The sequence below is a fragment of the Canis lupus genome, chromosome 31 (assembly GCF_048164855.1).
Source record: "Canis lupus baileyi chromosome 31, mCanLup2.hap1, whole genome shotgun sequence".
Classification (NCBI taxonomy): Eukaryota; Metazoa; Chordata; class Mammalia; order Carnivora; family Canidae; genus Canis; species Canis lupus.
The window spans coordinates 26,551,696-26,574,741 of NC_132868.1; the positions used below are offsets into that span (position 1 = coordinate 26,551,696).

Genomic DNA, 23,046 nt, shown 5'->3' on the forward strand with positions numbered 1-23,046 from the left:
AATGATATTAATGGTTAACTGTCTTTTATGTAGGAAAATGTCCTTGTCTTTAAGAAATATACACGAAAATATGTAGGAGTCATGGAGCCGTATGTTGGCAACTTGCTCTCAAAAGGCTCGGGGGAAAAAGTTATTTGAACTATACTTGCACCTTTTCTGTAAGTTTTATTTCCTTAAAAAAAGGGGGGGAAAGAGGATGCCTGGGTCACTCCATGGTTGAGCATCTGCCTTTGGCTCAGGGCGTGATCCTGGGGTCCCTAGGATCAAGTCCTGCATCAGGCTCCTTGCATGGAGCCTGCTTCTCCTGTCTCTGTTTCTCTCTCTGCTTCTCTCTGTGTCTCTCATGAATAAATAAATAAAATATTTTTAACAAAAGGTTTTGGGGGGAGAGCTACATCAAACATTGCCCACCTAGCTAATTAGAAAAATCTAAAGTTTTGCCAGCATATTCTGTCTACAACGCTGTGAAGAAACAGGCACTCTCACATATATCTGGTACAAATGCAAGCTGGTATAATCTCCATGGAAAGAAATTTGGAAATATCTATCTAGCAAAAATACATATACACATTTATTCTTTAACTCAGCAATTTTACTCCTTGAAATCTATATCAAAGATAGACTGGTGGAAATATGAAAAGACAGACATATACACAAGCCTCTTTATTACAGCATTATCTGTAAAAAACTGAAAAAAATAGAATAAAATCCTTCAACAGAGAACTGATTGAATAAACAATGGTTCCTCCATACATGAGTACTAGAAAGCTAAAATAATGAGCAAAAAATATTTATATATCCCACTATGAAAGAACCTCTAGGAAGCATGGTTAAGTATGTAAATACATCTGAAACTAATATAATATTGTATGTCAAATATGTTCCAATGAAAAATAAAAGTATGTAACGCATATACACTAGGAAATATGAGCTAAACACATATACCCCTGTTACCTAAGCAGCAAGATAAATATATACGCAATTCTGCATATATACTATATAGATATGGATATTATATATAATTTCTTTGCAGATTTTAAATGTAAGAATAAATCAAAAAGACAGAGAGACTGCACAAGGTAGAGAAAAGAAGAATAGGAGCCAGACTCTTCTGAATGTCTTGTCTTACAGATTTAATTTTTGAACCATGTAGATATTTTATATGATTTTATATAATTCATATATTTTATATATTTTTAAATAATATATATTTGTGAAAAGCTAACACTAAAAATCTAAAAAACAAATGAGATGAACCTATCGAGTTGCTGGCATAACCATACAAAGAACCATTTTGGGTAACTTTGAAACATAAGTTTTTTTTTTTTTCGTTTTGAGTATAATTTATATACTTCAAATGGTATGCCACAAACAGAGAAAAAGAAAAAACTTCAACAAAATCTCAAATTGTTTTTAGGAATTATATTCCTCCCAGGTATTTTGACTTTCTATTCTGAGATTACTATATATAAGGGATAGAGTAAAGGAGTAATTTGTTGCTGTCATTAAGAATCACTGAGGGGGGCACTGGATGGGATGAGCACTGGGTGTTATTCTGTATGTTGGCAAATTGAACACCAATAAAAAATAAATTTATTAAAAAAAAACTAAAAAAAAAAAGAATCATGACTTTTGAGATAGAGAAAGGAGAGACAAAAATACAATCAACAAACTTAAGTAAAAAGCCCATAGTTCCAAACTTGATTTACAAATGTCAGAAGATGGGGCTCCTGGGTGGCTGTTGGCTAAGCAGCTGACTCTTGATTACAATTCAGGTCATGAGCTCAGGGTTGTGAGGGCTCTGTGCTAGACATGGAGTGTGCTTAAGATTCTCTCTCTCCCTCTACCCCTTCCCCATCCTTCTCTCTCCCTTCCTAAAAAAGAAATGTCAGAAGACTAGGTCTGTCTTCTGAAAAGGCTGAGTAACAGTGACTAACACCATAAAAATTATCATTCTGGGGATCCCTGGGCGGCCATTCTGGTTGAGGTCTCTAACTACCATATTTAAGGGCTCTTTGGAAAAATGAATGTGGCCAGGTTTGGAGCAAGAATTGTCCAAGATAAGTTTGGAATATCATATCATCATATCATATCATATCATATCATATCAAAAAGAAATAAAGAGTACTGGGGTCACAGCAAAAGAATTCAGAAGCCAACCTGAGGAGGCACTCAATGGCCTAAGATGAGACAATTAGAGCACAGTAAGAATAAAAGTCGCCAAAGATGGAAATGTGCCAACAATGTTTAACATCATGCATCCACAATGACACTAAAAAATCCTTTGGATAATGCTAGAAGATCAACACATTATTTTGAAAGCTAGTATATAAAAGGTAATAATAAAATATTAACCTTGTCTTTCTTAAACAAACTGATTCTGAGAGTAATGAAATAGTTGTAGAAATACTACCCTTAGTATGTGAAGATGTTATGATAGAAATAGAAATTTAAAACTCCTAATGAAATAGTTAATCTGGGTCAGAAGCATTTATGTCTGCTAAAATCACAAAAAGAAAATAATTAGATAGTATGTACCGTCCGTTGGAAGTATGTGATATCAACTATGAAGTATTCTTGTCAAAAACTCAAGCCTCAGATCTAACTACCAATTTTTGGAAAGTTCAAGCTATAAAAAATTATGTTAAATAACTTTATGAATATGTAATCAATATAATCCAAACTATAGAACCCATAGGATGAATCATTTACTTTCTTCAATAAAAAAAAAAATTGCAAGGAAAAAAATAAGATATATAGGAGGGAGCACATAGAGTTCAAAAAACCTGAGACATATTAACTAATTGCCATATGTAGACTTTATCTGGATCCTGATTTGAAAATATATATACATGTATAAACACACACTTGTGATTCAATTGAGTAAATTTCAACCCTTTTATATAATTGATTTTTTATTTTTTTAAAATATTTTTTTAAGATTTTATTTATTTATTCATGATAGTCACAGAGAGAGAGAGAGAGAGGCAGAGACACAGGCAGAGGGAGAAGCAGGCTCCATGCAGGGAGCCCGACGTGGGATTCGATCCTGGGTCTCCAGGATCGCGCCCTGGGCCAAAGGCAGGTGCCAAACCGCTGCGCCACCCAGGGATCCCTGATTTTTTAAATTATGGAGTTATTTTACTTTTTTTAGGTAAAGGAATTAAAAAGGAATCTTTATAGTTTACATATATACTGAATTTTTTTCAAATGAAATTATATGATATTTGGAATAGTTCCAAAATAATACAGACTGAGGGAGATAGTAGAACAGTTGAAAAACAGATTCAGTGTGTTGATAATTATTGAATCTGAGTGACAGCTATATGGGGTTTCATTATTGTATTCTCCCCATTGTTGTATGTATGCAAACTATTTCATCATAAAAAGTTAAACAAGAAAATGAACAGGGTATTTTTAAAGGTGAAGATTCACTTCCAGCCATGATGTAGTAAAAAGGAGTGGATTTATCTTCCCACCCAAAACAACCAAAACTATACAAAATATATGAAACAATGGTTTTGAACACCTAACATAAGCAACAAAACACAGGAAACAGGTGAAGGTGACCTACAATTGCGGCACTTTCTGCCTTTAGAGAGTTCCCAGGCCACTGTGCAGGGGGGAGGGAACCCAGACAAAATCTAGAGGTCTTCCTGACTTCAGAATACAGACATGACAGTCTATAGAGACTAATCATCACATGCATTTGAGGTAACTACCAGCAAATGAACAATTGAACATTTACATTTAAAAATACTATTCATAATAGCATCAAAATCATGAAATATTTAGGAATGCATCATAGAGTGTGTAAGACCCATACGTTGAAAACTGCAAAACATTGCTGAGAGAAATCAAAGAAGATCAAATTAACAAGACTGAATACTGGAGACACATACTATGTCTATAGGTCAAAAGACCCACATTTATTAACATGCCAATTTTACATAAATTATCTATAGATTCAACACAATTCCAATGAAAATCTCATGTTTTTTCTTGTTAGAAATTGACAGGTTGATTCTAAAAGTCATATGAAAATGCAAAGGTCTTAATATCACCAAAGCAACACTGAAAAAGAAGAACAAAGCTGAAGGACTAACATAACCCTATTTAAAGATTAATTATAGTCATGTGGTGGCATTGGTAAAAAGATAGGCAGATAGATCAGTAAAACAGAATAGGGAGTCCAGAAACAGATCTATCTGTGTATAAGCAACTGATTTCTGACCAAGATACAAAGGCAAATCAGTGGAGAAAGAATAGATTTCATCAAATGGTATTGGAACTTTGAATATCTATTTGCAAAGAGTCCATTTAAAAACCTCAAAATACAATATAGATCTAAATGTGAAACCTAAAACTTTGAACATTCTAAGACAATGCAGACAATGTAGTTTTTGGTTTTTTATTTGTTGCTATTAATCTCTAAGGGATACTAAAAACCATCCTTGGCTTTCAAGAAATTAGGAGCCCTTACCCACCTATCATGAATTTAACATTATTTGATATGGCTGGCCTTATAAATTATGAATTCCCAACAGCATTAAATTATCAAGTAGAAGAGTTACATACAAAATAAGACCTAAACAGATGTTGAAAGTCCAAGTGAATTTCAAGAACAGTTTTCTCACTTCCCAACATGTTTTCCCAATTCTGTCATTCTGTTGTCTCTTCCTCAACCTACATCTAAGACCTCAGATGAAGTTTTTTGTGGACATTATTAGACAAGAAAGAATCCCAAACATTTCATGGTATTAGATCCTGGCTTAAAAGAGTCCCAAAATAACTATGGAGAAGAAAACCTTCACGGTGGGCAGAACTCCACCTATTATTATGTTAACTTTCCTATTGTACCTGAAAGGAGAAAAACTAGAAGACCAGATCTATGCTATTTTACAGTAAGGAGCAAAGAATTGTCTGGAAAGATTGCAAGTATATTTGTACATTAGAAGGCTCATTAATGATGTTTAGTATGGAGAAGGCCTCTTATACCTGGAGGAAAGACAAAACAAAACAAAACAATATACTCATGGCTACCAGCTAGCCACCAAGGACTTCACCAATAGGCTCATGAAAGGAAAAGGTAGCAGTGTTGCTGATTATTTGGGAGTTCAAAAACATGTTCCTCTACTCACCAAAGCCAACTCAGTTATAAACCCTGCAAAGCACACTGTTTTTCAGCAACAATCACAAACTCTTAGCTACCATAAGTAAATAAAGCCAAGCAAGCAGCCTGGGTTTCACTACCAACTTGTAAAACAAAATGGCAATACATGATTTGATCTTATGTGGCTCTCTCTCTCTCTCTCTCTCTCTCTCTCTCTCTCATGCAAGACATTTCCATTTTGTAAAGAACTCTATTTTGTGAAGGTCTAAGGTGAAGTGTGAGAGGGGGTCATTACTCCATATTTTATGTAACATTTTGATCCTGGAACCCAAATCATTTCTGCTTAGGCTACAAATTTTAAAGGTTTTTGTTTGTTTGTTTGTATTACAGGAAAATATCTGTTGCAGTTGTTAATTATAGCCCTCTCCTCCTGGGAACCAGATAGATATGTTCATGAGGGTTGGATAAAGACTAGAATTATACCCACCAGGCTATATTCATAATTACTATCCCATTTTAAAAACTGTGGATGATTTCTTGATAAAATGAATCGTTCAGACTATTCAATCCTTTAGATAAACTTCCTACTTTGTACTCCCAAACTTCCTATGCAATGAAGTTTTTAAATACTGTTAACTCTGTTCAATCTACCCTAATCTTTAACAGATTCCCCAGGTGTATAAGGTTTCCAAGTAAGTCTCCAGCTTGTAACCCTTCATATTGAGAAGGATCTGATGAACTCATTCTAGGAAGAAAATCACCAATATTTTCCTCCTGTATTGAATAAAAATGCATTATTGAAAATCAAAAAGTACCTCACCTTAATTTATTGAATAGATATTCATTAACAATTTATGTATTAAGCACTTATATACATTAGGACACCATAGAAAAGCTTGATAACCTTGGATTAGGCAAAGATGTCCTAGATATGATACAAAAAGCAAGATCCATAAAAGAAAAATTTAATAACTGGACTTTAACAAAAGTAGAAATATTCATCCTTTGGGAGACACTGTAAAGAGAATGGAAAAGATAAGTCACAGAGTGAGAAAAGAATATGCAAATCATATTTGTAGTAAAGGATTTAGATTCAGAATATAGAAAGAACTTCTTCTCAAAAGTTAATAATTAGAAAACAACCTAATAAGCAGAAGATTTGAACAGGCATTTCACCAAAGAAGATACATAAATAGAAAATTAGCACTTGAAAAGATGGTCAGTCCCATTACTCATTAGGGAAATGCAAATTAAAGCTACAATGAGGTACCACTACACATCTGTTAAAATGGCTAAAATTTTTTAAACTGACCATATCAAATGTAGACAAGAATTTAAAGCAACTTCGGTTCCCATATACTGCTGTTAAAGAATGTACGATGGTACAAACAGTTTGGAAAATAGTTTGGCAAATTTCCTAAAAAGTTAAACATTTACATGCCTATATGACCAGTCATTCTACATTTCTGTATTTTCCCATAACAAATAAAAGTGTAGTCCATGCAAAAAAAAAAAAAAAAAAAAAAAAAAAAAAAAGTGTAGTCCATGCAAAGACTTGAACCCAAATTTTCATTGAGGCATTATTTGTAATATCCTAATTCTAGGAACAACCCAAATTTTCATCAGTAGGTGAATGGATATACAAACTAGTCTATCCATATACTGGGATTCTACTCAGGAACAAAAAGGAATGGACTATTGACATACTTAACAAAATGAATGCATTTTAAAATAATTAGGAATTTGATCCCAGTAAAATCTATCCAAAATGTATTATAAAAGACAAAAAAAGTCTACTGTATGATTCTATTAATATAAAATTCTAAGCATGCAAAGTGGTTGTCTGAGGATGGGGATGGGTAGAGAGAGGTTGAGAAGGATGATTGCAAACAGGCAAAAGACAACCTTTGGGGGTAATGAGTAGTCATTATCTTTATTGTGGTGATAGTTTCATGGATAGTTACACAGATGTATATAAGTCAAAATCTATCAAATTGTACATTTTAAATATGTTCAGTTAATCAATGTCTACTTTACCTCAATAAAGTTGTTTTTTTTTAAATAAAGTTTTTTTTAAGGTGAAAATGTTGCACGTATCTCATTCTTTTAAATAAACGCACAGGAAAAAGGGTATATGAAGATGAGAGTAGTAGAAACAGTCAGAGATACAAATTTAAATCTTGTTTTGATTTCATATGAACAATACATAGATCTAAAATAATGAGACTTACCTTTTCTCACAAATACAGAGACTGTAATGCTATTATGTGACTCAACTAGACGGTGGAGTTTTATAGATTGCTGAAAAAGAAGAACAGAAAATAGAAAAATGCTTATCTATTTGAAGATAGGTACCAGGTATTAATTCAGTAAAGTGCCGGTCTCTTTAAAGATAGAGCAGTGTCTTGTTTCCAGCTGAATACACTGACTAAAAACGAAAGACAAAGTAGCCTATCAGTCAACTGAAAAGTCATCCAACTTGCTGTGCTGCTCACCAGCAATAAGAAGTATGCGTTCTTTGATAGAAAGGAATTTCCCAGCATGCTCTGTTCACTCAAAGTAATTTTTGATAACCATAAATTTTATGTTTAGTTATTTCAGTAAAGAACATCAAGAATAATCATTCAAGATATATGTTTATACCTAAATAGCTTTGAGAACTAATAGTCATTTCTGCTTTGAGTTACACCTCATCAGAGTTCCTAATCTATAACTTCATAAAGAGTTTGGTGGTGCCTGATATTTCCTCATAGTATATGTTATTTTAATATATGAAATACATGGGACATTGAGAGTGAATCAACAAGAAGATAGAAAAGAAAAATAAAATAAAATTATGCTAGATTTCACATTGATTAAGAAACTGTTTTGTAAAAGAACTATGTGGGTTAAAAGAACTATTAGGGTTAAAACTCCTAATCATTTAGTATATTCACTTATTTATTCCAATTTTGCCATTTAAGACAGCCCCTAAATCTCCTTGCATCAAATCATTTACAAATATGATTAATATGTCCTAAGAATGATTAATAGAATAATATAAGGTGAAAGAGTATTCTATTAACCTATTCTTTTATTCATTTTTGCTTTCACTCAACCTTTATTAAATAACCTTTATATATCAGAAACTATGCTAAGAGGTGAGGATAGAATAGTCAAAAAAGTTCTAGCAAGGAATTTACAACCCACTGGGAAAAACACTTTCAGTCAAATAATCACAAACATAAATGTATCATTATGATTAGTAATAAGGAAAAAGATGTGCTTTTGGAGCATATATAGCCAATGGAAGCAATAGAAATCTTTCCTAAACAAGTGACTTTGAATTAAATAGATTGTTTAAAACTTCTGAACATTATAGAGCATTTGGCCCCACTGGATACCATTGGGAAAGGAACCTGGATACTGGAAGAACCAAGATGGGAGGAATAGTTACTTTTTATGTACACTATTTTGTTCTATTTGAGCTTTTTAAAAATCATGTCAATATATTACCCTTTCTACTAAGAAAAAAAATAACAAATTTAAAAAGGGAATTAAAAAAATTTTAAACTACCCATGGCCTTAGGATTATAGTGGTGACCTTAAGAGTTCTTTAATGGAGTCACAAGAGAGAAAATCAGGTCAGTATAGTGAGAAGTGAGAGGGAGATGAGGAAGTGATGAGAATATGCATAAAGAAGTTTTTCTGTAAAAGGGAGAAGAGAGATAGAGTAGTAGCTAAAGGTAGAAGCTTGGTCAGGAGAAAGGATTGTTACCTGGCTTGAGCATGTTTAACGTTGACGGAAAGGCCCTTTGGGTGGGGAGTAGAGAGATCATTCAGTGACTACATAAGCACTCTGAGCAAGTGGGAAAGGGTACTATTGCAAACACAGGCAGAAGGCCCCTTGTCCTCTGTAATGAGTGGACTGGGCAAGAGGAAGGGAGAGATGGGTCATTTGGCAGTTGGAGAGTGGGGAATTGAGCAAATTCCTGCCTTATTGTTTCTGTCCTCTTTGTGGAACAAGTGGTGAGATTATCTGCTGAATTAGAGGATAAGTGGAATAAAAGCATTTGAGTATCTCATGAAAGGTGAAGAGAGATTTGGTTTGAAACCTTAATTTTGAGAATGGGAGAATGCATTGATCAGGGACATACAGAAAGCTTGCCCAGATGAGGATAGCATTCATGGATTTAGAGTGTGATCAACCAGTCTGTTCTACATGACTTTTTCCCAACAGCACTTAGATTCCCTAGTGTGGGCATAAAGAAAGCCAAGTGTCAGACTCAGGCTTTGACAAGTCAGTACCAACCAAATAAAAAGAGCAAAAGAGTCATTATTAAATAGACTCTTCCACCTTCCACCCTCTTCCACCATCTTCAAGATACAACAATGTTAGAGCACCTACTTTTTCATTTATTCATAATTCATAGATATTTGTAAACTCTTCTCATCAGCCTGAGTAAACTAACGGGGGAAAATTACTCAGAAGTCTAGGAATTGGGATGTGAGGGAAGGAAAAGGACTAACATTATTCAGCATCATTACTTGGGCTATATATTCACAAACTTGGTCTCATTTATTGTGGAGTGGGCAATGACGATTTCCTGATTCCTTTTTCTAACAAAATTTCAATAAAGTCTCTACTGTTTCCTTTCTGCAGCCACAAGATTGGTGGGAAAAAAACTCACCTCTCTGAGATCATACACCGTCAAAGCTATGGACATGATAGACATGATTATGATGGCAAAAGCATATTCCTTATAGTCTTCACTAAACCACAAACAGACACTGAAGAGTTGAAATATGTAAAACGGATTTAAAACCTGTTGGCAGGAAAACAGGAAGACAAAGGGGATATTTAGTTTTCACTTTTAGCTCTTCATTGACTTGTTTGCTTTCATAAGCATCTCTGTGACACAAATTACCCCACACAATATTCTCATTATTATATTTATCCAGCAATTGCCATGTGCCAGACACTGCACTAAGCAACTTTACCTGAATTTTCTCATTTAATTTCCATAATTACCTTATTACCCAGAAGCTATTACTTATCACTATTGCAAAGATGGAGAAGCTGAGCCTCAGATCTTGACAAACTGCTCAAGGTCACACAGCTGCAACAGTCAAGATTAGGGCTTGAGCTCAGGCAATCTGGCCCAGAAGCACTTACTTTTAATCACTGCTGCACCTTATAATTTACAAAGTAGTGTCTCATGGGTCCTCATGTTGACCATTACAAGGGTGTAGAGTATGGATATCAGGTCCAGTTTACATGTACTGGCCATCAGAAGAGTGAAATGTTCAGGTCTACAGTTAAAATGTTCTCAATTCTGCTGTTCTACCCTAAGACACACCATCTGCCATCTTCAAAGCCATCAAAATGCTTTAGATCAATGGATAAGTTAAAGACTACAATTGCTCGTAAGTAGAAAGCCAAGCTGCAAGTGGGAAATTGTCACCAGAACAACTAGAACACTGTGGGAGAAAGGAGAGTCTAACTCCAATAGTCGTTAGCCTGTTTTGGTTTAAGACAGTTTGCACACTTACTCAAATACTCTGGTTGATTTTCATTTGTCTAGGATGGGAATAGTAATCCTTGACACTGGTTAAGGAAGGAGTGCACAGAAACATTTCCTATCAGTTTCTTTTGCTTCCTTTCATGCCTGAAAGAAAGCTTGCTAGAAATATTGAGAAAATAGCTTTATATAAAGCAAGTAGCAAAGTGCAGAAAAAGACCCAGAGTATAGCTGTATGGTTATAGCTTCATAATAACCACTGCAAAATGAAAAATAAGCCCTGTGGTAGTCAAAGAGGAAAAAATAAACTCAGTAAATGATGGTCAAGTCCTTTTTTCCCCTCCCACACACACATTGAGATCAAGAGAACTAATAAGGCCAAACAGATGTTCTTCTTCCTATAATTTTAGATGCTGAGGAAATTGTATATGTTGTCCATAAGGAAAATCTTGAGTTTTTAACTTTTTAGTTATTATTTTAGTTTCACAAAGTTGAGACAGATTAAGACACATAGAATTAAAAAGGAAAGAAAGAGAAGAAATGTATGTTCATCTAGTTATAGAAGGATAAGTAGACACATGAGCATCATCTTCTACTGTATCAGGCAATGTATGCAAAAGATGGTCTCCAAGAAGAGTAGAAAATAGGTATGAAGAAACTATATTTTGTATCCTTCTGAAGTATTCCAAATTGCAGTTACTTATTAGCAATTAGCATTCTTGATAATTTGACTAGAACTAAGCTTCTTTATTCCCTACCCAGCACCAAGAGAAAGGACAGATTACCTCCTTGATGAGTAGTTTCCAAATTGGTGTGATTTCAACATCAATAGTGTTAGGCCCACATATTAGCCTCCTATAGGAAAGATCATATATAAGTCAGTCATTAATAATAAAAATGACACTCATTTTTCACTCATTCAAAAAAGGGTCTATTCACTTTCTCACAATCAGCATAAGCCCCCTTTGTTACATGATGTCCTCATCCTATCAAAATAACTGAGGAAGGGGAGAGTTCCCAAGGGTAAAATAATAAACATGATCATATTGCATCTACTGAATTAGATTCTTTCTCAGGTCTAAATATTTCCCTGATGACAATATTGGTATTTAATTGAGCCATTGTCTCATTCAAGTAGTTTCAAGGTCTACATTCTCTCAACTCTGTCCCCAACTTTGGCTGTGTGGATGTGGGATGGAGGAATCATTACGAGAAAATCATTCTACTGTTTAGAAATGTCAGACCTACCTTCTTACTCCTGTTCAGCTCTGGGAAGCTGCAGAATTTGTTTTAATGTGAGTGAAAAGATGTTGGGATCTCAAAAATAGCTTTCATACACAGTTATACAATCCTTTAACTGAAAACCTAGAGATATGTTTCTTTGATTATGTAGATCAGTGACCCTTTCTGAGTTATTTTGCTGTTGAGAACACTAGCCAGTTTCTTCGTTCCTTCTACATAGATGTTCAGATCAAATAGCTTGGCCAGGGATGCCTGGGTCGCTCAGTAGTTGAGTGTCTGCCTTTGGCTCAGGGCGTGATCCTGGAATCTGGGGTTGAGTCCCACACTGGGCTCCCTGTGAGGAGCCTGCTTCTCTCTCTGCCTATGTCTATGTCTCTGTCTCTGTCTCTCTCTGTGTATCTCTCATGAATAAATTAATAAATCTTAAAAAAAATAGCTTGGCCAAATATATTAGAACAGTGTCTCTGGAACATAACAGTGCCTTATGAACTTTAGTATTCATACAGATGACTTCATGACTTGTTAATGTGAAGATTTTGATTCAACAAGGATGATGTGTGGTCTACAATTCTGCATTTCTAACAAGCTTTTAGGTGATGCTGATGCAGGTCCCTTCAATTAACGGAAAAGGGGCTGGAGGAGAATGTAAGAATCATAGAAACTTAGGACCAGCAGGGCCTAAGAATCCTTTACAGAATCCTTCTCTTGTTAACAATTAGGCAACCAAATCCCAGGGATGAGAAGTTACTTGCCCAAAACCACACAGTGAATTATTGATAGACTCTTAAATTCAATACTGTGCCCTTCCGAAGCCTTGCTCCTCTGCCCAGGAACTAACTGACTTGGAATCATGGAGCTGCAGGTCTCACACAATACTTTCTGCTGCTCTACAATTATTATTCAACTATGTTATCTTAGTATAATATATATTTCCTGATTACAATCAAAACTGGCTCAACCTCATTATTATAACCTTGAGAAGCATTGTACAGAGTAGAAAGAGAATTAAACCAGTCAGAGTATGAGACTCAGCTCTTCTTCTATCACTTCCCATCTGTGTGACCTCGTTCAAGCCATTAAACCTCTGTGAGCCTCATGCATTATATTGGGATGATAAGGATATTTTTTCTACCTCCCCCACAAGGCTGCCCTGATGAAGTGAGATAATGTATGTACATGCATTTAACAATACTGAACAGAGCATTATAAGGTTTTCTGATATTGACTGGCTCTCTGTTTGGCTAATGGCAACTGTCCTTTTGAGCTGATATAGATAACAGTAGGTATAGTACCTAATCTCTTGTTCTTCTTTTGTTAGACCTGATCCAAATTTTAGGTGTATCTTGGCAGAACTGAGCCAGTCTTCCAAACAGCTGAAATAATAATAATGAGAAAGACATATTTAGAAATAATGTTTTTGAGATAAATTTCTCTCTTTTTGATGAAACTGCCAAAACAACTTACCCAATTTTTTGGAACTGTCCTTCTAAGTTGTTCCAAACATATCTTATTTTCTGCACTTTTATGCATCTCACCTGCAAAAGAAAAGTACTAAGAAAGTCTCTAGTATAATGATCAGTAAATACATAGAAGTTTAGTGGCTAAAGAAGTATCCGTGGAAGGAGCAAAGACAGAGCCCTAAAATACTTATTACGATTATCCTTTCCTAAATTACCTCAACCTTCCCTAATACACAAATGGCACTCTTTATTAGAAGTGTAACTTCAGTTGACATATATCATAGGCCTACTATTTGGATAAGCATATGAATAAAACTCAGTCTCAGCATTCCACTATTTGATAACCCAACAAGGGAAGAAAATGTTAAGTGGTCAACTCTTGTTTTCAGCTCAGGTTCTGATCTCAGGGCCCTGATCTCAGGGTCGTGAGATGGAGCTCCGAATTGAGCTCTATGCTGAGCGTGGAGTCTGCTTGAGATTTTCTTTCCCTTTCCTTCTGCCCCTCCCACTAGTGCTCATGTTGTCTCTCTCTCTCTTTAAATAAATAAATAAATAAATAAATAAATAAATAAACAAACAAACAAATATCTTTTTAAAAAGAGAGAAAACTATACCATACAGCCAAGCATATATGTGTGAAAAGAAAAATATGATATAGTAAAAATATATAGAAAAATATATATAGAGATATAAAAATATATATATATAAAATATATATATAGAAAAATATAATAAAGTAAAATTTACAATATTAAAATAGAGAGAGGGCAGATGACCGAAGGCATCATAAAGGAGATGATATCTGAGCTGTGGCCTTGAAAGGTTGGAAGACTTTTGCTCAGATGAGAAGGGAAAATGGCATTTCAAAAAGATTATGCACAAGTTAGTTGTGCCACAAGTTAGTTGTGGGGAGGGGCAAATGAGTGGGCATTTTGACTGCAGACTGAGAATGAGGCTGGAAAGATAAATAAAGATCAGAGTGTACAGCCTTAAATGCTAGGATGAGGTATCTAGGACTTTTTCTTGTAGGCAATGGACTTGCAGAGAAAACTATTGAAGACACAATGACAAAGATTAGGCAGGCAGCAGGTTCTAGAAAACAGTGAGGAGGCTATTGCAAGAAAATGTGCTCCAGGAAGTGAGGGTCTGAGGGTGTGGGCAGTGAAAAGAAAAGGTAGGATTAAGGGTAATGGCAACTATGCATTCTTGTTTCTGGTTCCTTTAAGCAATTTTATATGCAAATCTGATTCTCCATTAACTGGTTATCAACTAAGCACAAGGAGATACAGCAAGACTGTCATACTGTTATGGAGCAACGGTTATAATCTCATTTTGTCCATTGGAATTAATTGTGAAGCTTTAAAAAATACTAATGCCAGGCAGCCCCGGTGGTGCAGCGGTTTAGCGCCGCCTGCAGCCCAGGTTGTGATCCTGGAGACCCTGGATGAGTCCCACATCAGGCTCTCTGCATGGAGCCTTCTTCTCCTTCTGCCTGTGTCTCTGCCTTTCTCTCTCTCTGTTTCTCTATGAATAAATAAATAAAATCTTTAAAAAAAATACTAATGCCTGGGTCCGGCTCCCAAGAGATTCTGATTTTATTTGTCAAGGGTGCAACCTGGCCATAAATATTCTTAAATTTTCCTCAGATAGTTCAAATGTACAGTCAAAGTTAAGAAACAGTGTTCTTCCTTTTATAGCTACTCTGATAATTGTGTCCTTGAGAAATTCGAGTAAATTTCTCTATACCTTAGTTTCCCTATGAATAAACTGAGGCAACTGAGCAGATCATCTCTAATTTCCACTGCAGCTTTTCCGAGTATGTATCTATACCCATAGATAGTATGGTCCACATAATCCTTCAATTCTAGACCTGGAAAGAGCATATAGCTGAAACATCAGTAAACATACTATACATTTTTTTTTTAGTAAATTAGTGAATGAATGCTTTGTACAACCACATGACAACTACAAATAAAGGTTAAATTCCTAAGCTTCAAGATCTGAGTTACACTAAATGAAGCTTAACATTGTTCAATAAAGATATACGTGCACACAGGTGCACGCGCACATATACATATATACATAGTTATCTGGTAAGAGTGTTAAATGCTAGATGTTTTATTTTACAGAATTGATTTATTTCAGCAAGATAGGTTGCAAAATAACTTCAAAAAAATAAATCCTATTTTCCAATTTATTTTCTTTTTTTTTTTTTTAATATTTTATTTTTTTATGATCGACAGACAGGGAGGGAGAGAGAGAGAGAGAGGCAGAGACACAGGCAGAGGGAGAAGCAGGCTCCATGCACCGGAGCCCGACGTGGGATTCGATCCCGGGTCTCCAGGATCGCGCCCTGGGCCAAAGGCAGGCGCTAAACCGCTGCGCCACCCAGGGATCCCTCCAATTTATTTTCAATGTATAAAATTGGAAGTGCACCGCTGCTGGGAGTGATTCTTTCTTCACAAGCTTCAAGTTGAAGGAAGGAAAGAGGGTATGAAGGTAGTCATGGCCCATGTAGGGATCTCACGCTTCTTGCCTTACACCTGCCATCCCTGTTCAGTCCCTGCAGTTCTGCAAGCAGAGCTGGACTGTACTCATAGCTACTGCCTGTTGAGTACTTGGGGGGCTTTTCATACATTCTCTCTGGTCTCTAGTCTTTTTCATCATCTTCTGGCAGGACAGGGGTTACTTTCACCTTCACTTCATCCTTGAAGTTCATTTTGATTTAATCATTTGCCCACTATCACACTTATTAAGAAGCAGGGGTTGAATTTGAATTCAAACCCAACTGGCTCCCAAAGTCCAGTCTCTCAAGGGGCATGATGTTCATGCTAGTCTCAGAAGGTCTGGATAATCCCATTGTTGGCAGGTTTCAAGCTGTATAAAGTGAGGGTTGCCCCCTTTTTAATTCCATAGGTTCAAAAATCTAAGTTAGAACATTTTTAAAGGACAAGCTGTGGGAGAAAATGAGGCTCCTGCTCCATGAGGGAACCTAAATCCAAAGGACATGAAAGCACAGACTGAGACTGAGAAGCTTATAAAACATAATAGACACAGAGCATCAGCAGGTGAAGGCAGCAATGATGGGGAATAAGAGGTGGCCGGTAAATTTTACCTCAGGCCAGAAAATAGAAAGTTCTATTATCTCCTGATAATTTCTTGAGGCTGTTCTTCACAGAGTGAGAAGAATGACCCCATCATACACCTTTCAAATATCCTTACATTTTCCTAGCAAGAATCATCTCAGCCTGGAGTTGCTCTGCCTCCCTCATACCCTTCAGAGGTTCTGGATGCTGGTAAGAGAATATTAAGCACAAAATTTGCATGGGGGGTGGGGGGGGAGTTTACTTGCACATTTCCTGGAACTTCATACCAGGAAATAGTAATTAGGACATCAAGGGTATGCTGTGGGGTGACTCATCTTTCTGCTCAGAACCAGGAAGCTTGCCCCTGCCCAGGGTTCCTGTTCCTCATTTCTTGTTGGAACACATTGTGAGTGTCCTGTTTAACAGGTTAAGCACTGGGATTTAGTTTTGCATGATATCCCATGATGATCCTTAGTCTCCTCTTAGCCTGCGTCTGTAAACCTGACAGAGCTCCTTGCCGTATGTCTCCAAACTCTCCCCGAAGGGCCCAAATGGTTGTCATGTTGGTACTGTTGCTCTTCTGACTGTCACCATCAGTATTATCATGGCTGAGCCTGTGGCACCTCCTCCAATTTCAATGAAGTTTCTGTCCTTTATGAATGTAACTCACACAGTTCACAAATCACCTTAATATCTACCTTCTCATCTTAAGTTTACAATGGCCTGAGAAACAGGCACAGAAGGAGTTATTGCTCTCATTTTATAAATAAGAAGTTCAAGGCTCAGAGAGGCAAACTCTCTAAGCCATATGTGGTAAATGAAGATATCAAGCCTGGTGCCAGAGTTTCCATTTCAAGACCTCTGACCTTCTTTACATTTTGTTTATTTGACCATTTCTTCATCTCATTGTCTACTTATTTGTTTGATGCAATTAAAGAACCTGGAGGTCAATAATAATCTGAGGTCAGGTCCATAAGATCAATTTGGGATGTCTACTTTTCCAGGTGAATAACCATGTGACAGATTATGCAATCTGTTAGTTGAAGGTGTTTGACCTCTTTTATTTTTGGTAGTTAAGACAATTGGATGATAACAATGGACAATAAACTGCTCAGTAATTGACTTTTATTATTTTTAAAAACTGACCTTGAGCTCATAAAACTGAACAGCTGTCTACACATGCATAAATTTAAGAAAAAACAGTCTGTCTTATAAAATGCTTTTAATATGAATGTTACCTAGTCATAATCTAAGTAGTACTAATTTAATATGGAGAAGAAGGAGTAACCCAAATACATTTGAATGACAGAACTCAAAATAAGATCATTTTGCAGACATAAGCAAAACCCCTGGGATGTTTCTGGGTGACTACCTCTACAGTAAGAGAAACCCTATTTCATAGATTATCATGTGGGACCTGATGCTACAAAGTGTTAATGTGTACTGAGCATTTACTATGTACCTGGTACCATATTGATCTTTGTATTCCTTAACTTACTGAATGTCATTAACGAACATTGGAGGTAGGCATTATCATGATAATTTTATATATGAGGAAAGAGGCTCAATAGAGTTTAGTAATGGATCCAAGGTTATACAGTTTAGAAAGATGAAGCTAAGATTTGAACTTAGTTCTAACTCCAAAGTACACATTCTTTATAATGTTCTCTGCATACTGTTGAAGATTGGCATGGTGAAGGATCTAAACTTATATTTTTTGGGTAAAAGATTAAATTTCTCTAACATCAGCAGTTGCCACAATTTACTTACCTTTAGGTCTGGCTTTCTGATGGCTCTATTTATGACGTACTCCTCATCTGTAATGAGAGGGTGGTCAGGAGTGACACCAGATGCGCCGTTTAATGATGACAGGTAGATCCACATTATCTTTTTCCATGAGTAAGTTTGGAAGTCATCCTAAGGAAATAGACACCAAAACCCCCATGAAGTTAAAATAAGTCATTGGGCAAAAATTCAACCTAGGATACATCATTGTAACATAATCCTATAAACTTATGAAGTTAATAAACCTTCTACACAAAATTACATGCCCTTGAAAACTAGTAGATAAAAAGCCTTGAGGGAAAAAGCTTGTCATCATTTACTGAGGAATCTGGGTGTGAATATGAGATAATGGCATATATAATAAAACTCAAGGGTAGGGAGGTAGAGTCTCAGAAAAGAGCTAGTTATCCCCAGTATCCTCCAAGCTATGAGGCCACAGCCAGATGCAACATTTCACAGAAAAAAAAAAAAAAAAAAAGGCAAACAGATAAGCACTCTAAAGGGTTTCTGCTGGTCTCTGAGGGTGGGGAAACCAGATCAATCAAACCATCCCAGTGTTTCCAGGCTTAACCTCAATTCTACCTCTTCTGGGACAACCCCTATAACACCATCTTGCTGGGGTGGGGGGTAGGGTCTATCATTGTACTGACTCCCAAAGATCCTAACCACCCTCTCTTGTGCTCCAAATCACTTTCTGCCTTGCATTCTCTTAGTTCATCCAGACCATCTGGAAGATAGAAACCATGTTTTATTGTCCTTTATATCCTCATCCATGTGGAAAACTGTGACCTGCCCAGTGAGACAGAATGAATGGATGTTTGCCCATGACTGAATGCATGGACTGCAGGTACCCAGAGGTGACTGTCCAAAGGTTAGCATGACTAGGATTGAAAGAGGTACCTTTTTGCATAAGCCTAACTGAAGCTGCTTCCCTTGAAGTTCACTGCTGACTTCATCATAGAATAAAACCAGAGCGAGTAGAACTGGATTAAGTAACAGGTACTACAATGGTACCTCAGAGACAGACATGGCAATAACTGTGGTTATTATTTGAATGGGCAAATGCTATGCGTAAAATCCACTAGGCTGACTGGAACACCACAGGAGCTAGGAAGGATGGCAAAGGAAGTCCACCCTGGGAAACAATTTGTTGTCTAAGGAATGCAGGTCAGAGCCAGGAATTGTCTCCACCAAACCCACATTTGCTGGGAAGAGTGTCCGAGCTGATGCTGCAAAAGGACAGAGAAGAGAAGATATACTCATTGTTGGAGCTAATCTCTTGCATTGATTCTCCTCAAGAGAAGCCCACCTTCATGGCTTTGCTCTTTTGGCTTCCTTATCTTGGAATACACGTCCTTCTCTATTCTCTTTAAGCCTTCATATGGCTAGACTCTAACCATCTCTTAGGGGTCAGCTCAAAGTTCACATCATAGGAACCTTTCAAATTTCTCTTGGTGATCTTTCCCCCAAACCATCGGGGTACTTGAAATGTTTACCACATTCTACCTTGCTGCATTCCCCTTTACCTGTCCAACCTTATCACTCTTCTTAGACTGTGGGTAGGGACTGCATCTGATGGGTATCTGTGCTCAGCCAGGCCTAACACAGCTTCTGAGAGACAGATGGAGACAGAGAGGTAGAGTGGGGGTGGGAGAAGAGAAGAAAGCAAAGCAAAGGGTGTATGGAGGAAAAGGGGGAAGAGGAGGGAAGAGAAGAAAAGGAAATGAAAAGGGTGAGGACCGGAGAAGAAAGGAAAGGTAAAAACAGAAATTTGAAAGTTAATGGATTAATTCTAAAAACCAGTAGACTTGGCTGTTATCCTCATTAAAAAAAGATATTTATCTAAATCAAATTAAACCAGATTTGGATGGTGTTACCTTCAGGGCCTAAAAATGACTGAAGATGGCTAAATTTCTAATGGCTGAGCCACTGAACTGGGGGACATCTTTTAGGTACTGTGGGACAGGCGACAATTCCATAGGACATATCTTGACATTGACATAGTTTAGCATCATACAGCTTTGTCTTTGACCACTTCAAAGGCAGTGTTGCTGTAAGGGGATTTTGTTTGAATATCTAATAATAATAAAAAGTGTTAAAATTTATTTAGCACTTCTGTTCCAGGTGCTCCAACAGCAAGGCTCAGACCAGACCAGTCTGGTACAGGTAGCAAGGACAGGACCAAGACTTAAAGCCAGGTCTTCTCACTCCAAATCTTGGCTCCTTTCTCTTTGTTTCAACATTGCCCATGGTTTCTGTGGCTCATGTAGGATGACAATTACCCTGAAATCTGCACCATATAACAAATAGCATCCAGTTTCTCATAATCTCTGCTCTTTTGGCATCAGAGAACCTGATTTCTAAAATCAAGCTGTCACCCTTTGGCCCTGTGTGACAGCAAACAGACCTCTAGACTATAATGTCTAAAAAATGGAATGGCAAAGTAGAACACTGGAGCTTCCAAGCTCCCCCAGGTCAGTGTTAATCCAATGTAACAACTGAATGCCTTAGTCTAGGTACATACGAGACCAAAATTCATCTATATGCCTCCATCTTATTATATAAGCCGTATTATAATTAAATAAAGGTGTTTGGATATATTTGCCTTTAACTTTATTTCTTACCATCCCCTCTACCCTCCAAGCTCTATAACCCATAATTCTATATAATGAAAAGTATAATTCCTTTTTTTTTTTGAGAGACAGAGAGAGAGTGCACACACACACAAGCAGGGCAAGGCAGAGGGAACCCCACTCCAGGCTCAATCTCACTACCTGAGATTATGACCTAAACTAGAATCAAGTGTCTAGTGTCTGACACTTAACCAACTGAGCTATCCAGGCAATCGATATAACACAAACTATAATTCTATAGGTTAAGTAAAGATACCGTAGTGAGATAACCATTTTTCTTAGAGTAGGTAATAACACTGACTTTTCTATTATTTATTGCTGTGTTAAACACTGTAAAATCATTCATATTTTTAAAGAAATTTACCCAACTTTTTAAGAAAAAAAAAAAAAGCAAGCAAAGAAATGGATGGAGAAGTGTGTCAGTGTGAGACAGTCACTCTGTATTACATCATCACCTTCTCCCAGCTTTTGGTTTGATATTGTCCAACATGGAAAAAGCACAGGCCCCTTCCTTAGCAGACCTTGGTTCTGAACCATCTTGAAATCCTTGTAAGTCTCTGAGCCTAATTTTCTGCATCTTGAAGTAGGGATGAGAATACCACATTTCATGTATGCTTGAAGGATTAAATGCAATAATACATAATGCACCTGGTCTAAGGTCTGGCCTGTAGCTGAGTACAACAAATGCTCGCTGGCCTACGGCTCTGTGCCTCATTTTCAACATGTTGTTCCTGAGAGCTTTCTGTAAATAAGAACTCACTTTACCTTTGAGGAAATGTGAGAGTCTCTGAGAGTCTTTCGATTTATTTGTCTTTTTGGAAAAAGAAGCAGTTTTACCTGGAAATGGCTATCCCACTTCACTCTGTTTCCCAGCTCTCTCAAGCAGTTAATGATCCATAAGAGACTTAAGTGCACCAGAGGAACTACCACTTTAAATAACTGCTTTGTAATGCAAATAATCCAAACTGTTTGCTGGGCGAATCCAGACTTTTAACACCTCAAGTCTCACTGAGCAGGCTTTACTACTTTTTTTTGCAAGAGAATTAACCAGATCAGTCCCTGAATTCTTAAAGTAGAATTTAAAATAATTCAAGAGTGCATTTCAAAGAACTGAATGTGCACAGGGGACCTTTGTTTGACCTGGACAGAAAGGTAGGGGTGGGGGAAACCTGGGCATTTTATATTTCCTGTGGCCTTACAATTTCTGAAGTTTGAAATGCCAAGCTAACTTTTACATTTGCGCAAAGCGAGTGACCTTGCTTATCTTTGTACAACTTTTTGTAATACACATCTTATCTGTTAGAATTTTAAAGTAGTGTAATGGTCACTCTAAGTTCATGCCAATGCTGTGACTGACCTCCTTGTGTAGGAGTTTGCTCACACAAAATGTACTTCCGAGCTTGTCTTAAGAAGAGTAACCCATTGCAAAGCTCCAAAGAGATATCAGGAGGTCAGTACTTTTCACTTGGAGATGGATACGATTGCAATGCAAAAAGCATGAACTCTTCCTAGTACTTAGAGATTTATGGATAAACTAATAACTTATATTTCTCAGGTTCTTTCTAAAGTGCTGTGCTGCCTTTACAGACCTTTTACTTTGGCAAAATACTATTCTTTCTATATTTAGTTATCACTTTTTTCTTTCCTTTCCCCCTCCTGATTATACCCACCGATACTCTTGATGCCTTGACCTCATATTCCCAAAGTTGCTTAGCTGGAAAAAAGTTGACATTGGCTAGAATGTAGTATTTAGTTATAAAATAAAGAAATAAAGTTCTAAACATTGAATAAGTCTCACCCTAATTATTGTCTCAGCACTCTTGGGATATGTTGACCAAAAAAAGGCATGGGGGAGGGGCAGTGGATGTGGTGGTAGAGAGAGTGGACAAAGCAGGAAAGTTATATGACAAAGCAAAGGCTTTATCTATGTTTGAGGGTGGGAATGGAAATCCTGAACAATTCAGCATATATTTTTGGAGAGATTGAATATTTTGTAATGAACATTTTCTGAGGGAAGAATGGGTAGTGAGTTAGCTGGCTCATTGTCTGAAATATCTGGAGATGAACTCAATCTATAACAGGCAAGTTATTTACCCACTCTCCAGTCACCCTCCACTTCCTCTTCTTGTGTTAAGTGGGGCTAACAGTCGTATCTGCCACATTGTCATGAGAAACAAATGAGACTGTAGGTGTAAGGTGCTTTGGTGAAATCTGTGCCTGGCATGT

At 36.7% G+C, this 23,046-nt stretch overlaps 1 protein-coding gene across 9 annotated transcripts in view; it reads right to left on the reverse strand.

The window, feature by feature from the left end:
• Window positions 1-23,046, reverse strand: part of ATP13A4 (ATPase 13A4) — a 111,600-nt gene that overhangs the window by 52,346 nt on the left and 36,208 nt on the right. For all 9 annotated transcript variants that reach the window (XR_012021960.1, XR_012021959.1, XR_012021958.1 and 6 more), the window contains 6 exons: window positions 18,173-18,319; window positions 13,321-13,391; window positions 13,149-13,229; window positions 11,400-11,469; window positions 9,784-9,918; window positions 7,345-7,414 (listed from right to left, as the gene is read on the reverse strand). Coding sequence is in view for 5 of the 9 variants with exons in the window: in XM_072807871.1 (XP_072663972.1) it covers window positions 7,345-7,414; window positions 9,784-9,918; window positions 11,400-11,469; window positions 13,149-13,229; window positions 13,321-13,391; window positions 18,173-18,319 (574 nt within the window). In the remaining 4 variants the exon portion in view is untranslated. The remainder of the gene's footprint in view (window positions 1-7,344; window positions 7,415-9,783; window positions 9,919-11,399; window positions 11,470-13,148; window positions 13,230-13,320; window positions 13,392-18,172; window positions 18,320-23,046) is intronic.